We start from the raw sequence: 3222 nt of genomic DNA, 5'->3' as shown, positions 1-3222 counted from the left end.
CGCGGCTCCGGACAATCACAGCGCTGAAGCCGTGATACCCAGAAGTAACCCCCGGAAGTGATGTCGCCGGCCGGGGCTGTGCACGGGCAATGCAGCAAGGGCTTCGATCTCAGGTGAGTATTACATAAACAGCTAGTATGCTATGCATACTATCTCATTATGCCATCGTCTTGCAGGCATTAGTTTTTATTTTATTTTTCAAAGTGGGTTTATAACTTTAAAACATAACATTGAGCTGCTTCTACAGGCAGAAAACAAAACTCCTGAAGATCTTTAAACCAGTATGCATGGAGCCTAAGGTTTCAGGAATCTTCAAGGAGTATTTCAGAAGAAGATAAAAAAGGGGCTTTACAACATAGAGTCATAGAATGTTATCTGAAATTATAGCAAAAATGCAATTGTGATACAGGATTTTCCACTGCAGTAACATTCTTTATTTCCTTGTTCATGATTATCACAGGCTAAGAACATAAAATAATTTGAATACTAGTAATTGTGAGAATAAAAACAGATCAACATGATCCAAATAATACTGCAGTGTCCTGCCGGTCGGCAAGATTGGTCTTCAGGGCAATCATCCATTGAACAGAGTATTCAGTCATCCAAAGCAGGAGGCCAGTCCACGTCCACAGACTGAAGGAAAAATCAGAGAGAAAATACAATTAGCACAGGCTACTACATGCTATTTGGTAGAACATGCTACACTGATTTATAGCCACTTCCAACTGCTAGCAATTTTTGAGTGACTAAGCAACTAAAAATGTATTGACCGACTAACAACCGGCTTTTGCCGATGGGACTTGCTGGAAAATGAGCAATCCGATCAGCACTTACAGCCAATGGCTGCGAGTGCTGATCAATGATATTCTGGTGGGGAAGGGAGATTCCTGTCAGAATATAATAGCACAGCAGGGGAGATTGCTGCACCAACATCACTTGGTGTTGGTATGGCGATCTGTCCGTTTTTGTCAGCTTTTTTCGTTGGGTTGCAGAATGTACCATGCTTTAGGTTGGTGCTAAACCAGTGTTTCCCAACTCCAGTCCTCAAGGCACACCAACAGGTCATGTTTCCAGACTTTCCATTATTTTGCACAGGTGATTTGATGAGTTTCACTGCCTTAGTAATTACCACAGCCGTGAGGGAAATCCTGAAAACATGACCTGTTGGTGTGCCTTGAGGACTGGAGTTGGGAAACACTGTGCTAAACAACAGACCTTTAGTTAGCTTAAGCTTGGTACACACAATGAATTTTTTGTTTTGTTCAACCCAGTAGAGCAATCTCCCAGCTGAGCAACAGGACTGTCAACACTATGGCAGACTTACCCTAAAACCCCATGCCCTCCGGCGGCATGCTGTCACTGTGGTCGGCGCTTCCATTGTCACTCGGGCTTCCTTCTTGGTTTGCAGGCTCTGGCTGTTTGAATGTAATGAGCCAAGATGGCGTCACTCTTGTGCCTGAGCACGGGAGTCACAGCCATGGCACAGTGCTCCCAACTGACAGCATACTCAGCGTGCTGCCAATTCAGAGTGCAGTTCACATGCGCCGGTGACATCACTGGCTGCTTCCAGTGTGAAAATCTCCTAAACACCGCAAGTTTAGGAAACATTCACCTTTAGCCAAGCGTCGTTATAGGCTTACCTGTAGGTACAAGTTCTGAAGCAGAGTTTACTACCGCTTTAGGGCTAGGTTCACACTAGTGCGGCTGCATGCTCAGATAAGGGTCTGGTATGGATTTGGGGGAGGACCTCACGCCATTTTTTTTGGCATGGGGGTCCTCCCTACATTTGTGCCGATAGGCTTATTTGTTTATAATCTGCTTTCAGCCAAGAATCCCGTCTGACAGCAGAGATGAATCACTGTTTGTTAGGATGCCAGCAGGTGCCGGCTTCTAAGCAACCACATCGTGGGCAAAAACGGACCAAAAAACTCACCTGGATGCATTTTTTGTGCATCTATAACAAATTGTGCCTCACTCACTGCACCAAAGTAGCACAGGTTCCTTTCCAAATTCGCATTGCAGGTACATTGCATTGAGGTTAGCGGGCACCATTCAAATCAATAGGATTTCCATTATCATACTTTACTATGTGGCTGAACTCGCAACAGAAAATCGCACTAGTGTGAACCAGGCCTAAAAAAATCATGTGCAACAACAACCACAGGGTCACTTCTGCACACAAAGCAGCTTGTAACAGAATAGGCAATACACATATCTTCCCAGAAATTCCTGTGATAAAAAGCTGCCAATCTGCTTCTCCATGGCCACCACATTCTGTGTCAAATACCTGCAGTAGATGGAGAGCAGAGAAACCGTGGCTTTTCAAGACATGGACCGCCAGAAGGTAAGTACATCGCCTCTTCTATTACAAGTGCATTATGGGCAGAAGTCATCCTTTGGTGAGAAGTTCATGTTTATTATGGTTTTACAGTTGCAATAGACACACATATTATGACCCACAATATTTACCCACCTGGCAGCCAATGCCACAGGTTCAACCAACACCTACTGGCAAATTTTGATCACAACTTGCTAGTGTTATGACCATCCATGATCGACTTGTGTGCCCAGGCCCGGATTTAATCCCTTTACCGCCCCAAGGCCGGGTCCTTCAATGCCGCCCCCGCCTGCGCAGTACAGGAGGGACATTATCCGCCGGGGGACTTTTTCGGCAGGACATTGAGAAGTGGGAGGGGGTGCTGCTGCCGAATATGACATTGAGAACCATCTCACCTCCTCTTTCCTCTGTTTTCTCTCCTCTCACTATCCGTGACATGACCTGGGGGGACTCCCGAAATAAAATTCTCCTCTCCTCTTAGCTGCAATGCCTCCCCTGCACCCACTGCCGCCCCGAGGCCTGGCCTTGTCTGGAATCCGGCCCTGTGTGTGCCCTGACCCTTAAGCCTCCATCCCCAATTTTCTCATCTTGCCATACCTTCTTGCCCCTCTTTCCTCCCTATGGTTGGTACTACTACTTGATTAAACAGGACCTGATCTGTGATGCATTAGGCAACACTCTGAGAATCCATAGCTGTCTTTGGTTCACATGAAACTCCTCTTCTCGAGACCCTGTTGTCACATCATTCATTTTCTTTTTCATGTATATTTTACAAAACTGAGTTTAAATATGATAGCTTGTTTAATAGAGCGACAAAGTTTGAAAAAAAAAAAAAAGCAATATTTTTGACTTTTTGCTATAATATCCCCAAAAATATATAAAAA

At 45.1% G+C, this 3222-nt stretch overlaps 1 protein-coding gene across 2 annotated transcripts in view; it reads right to left on the bottom strand.

The window, feature by feature from the left end:
- Window positions 1-411: 411 nt before the first annotated feature.
- Window positions 412-3222, bottom strand: part of PUS10 (pseudouridine synthase 10) — a 124407-nt gene continuing 121596 nt past the window's right edge. For both annotated transcript variants that reach the window (XM_040351140.1, XM_040351142.1), the window contains exon 18: window positions 412-633. In XM_040351140.1, coding sequence (XP_040207074.1) covers window positions 595-633 — 39 coding nt within the window. In that variant the 3' untranslated portion in view covers window positions 412-594. The remainder of the gene's footprint in view (window positions 634-3222) is intronic.

The sequence above is a fragment of the Rana temporaria genome, chromosome 4, assembly GCF_905171775.1.
Source record: "Rana temporaria chromosome 4, aRanTem1.1, whole genome shotgun sequence".
Taxonomy (NCBI): domain Eukaryota; kingdom Metazoa; phylum Chordata; class Amphibia; order Anura; family Ranidae; genus Rana; species Rana temporaria.
Note: the sequence above shows the minus strand (reverse complement) of the source record. Positions and strands in the feature narration are given on the sequence as shown.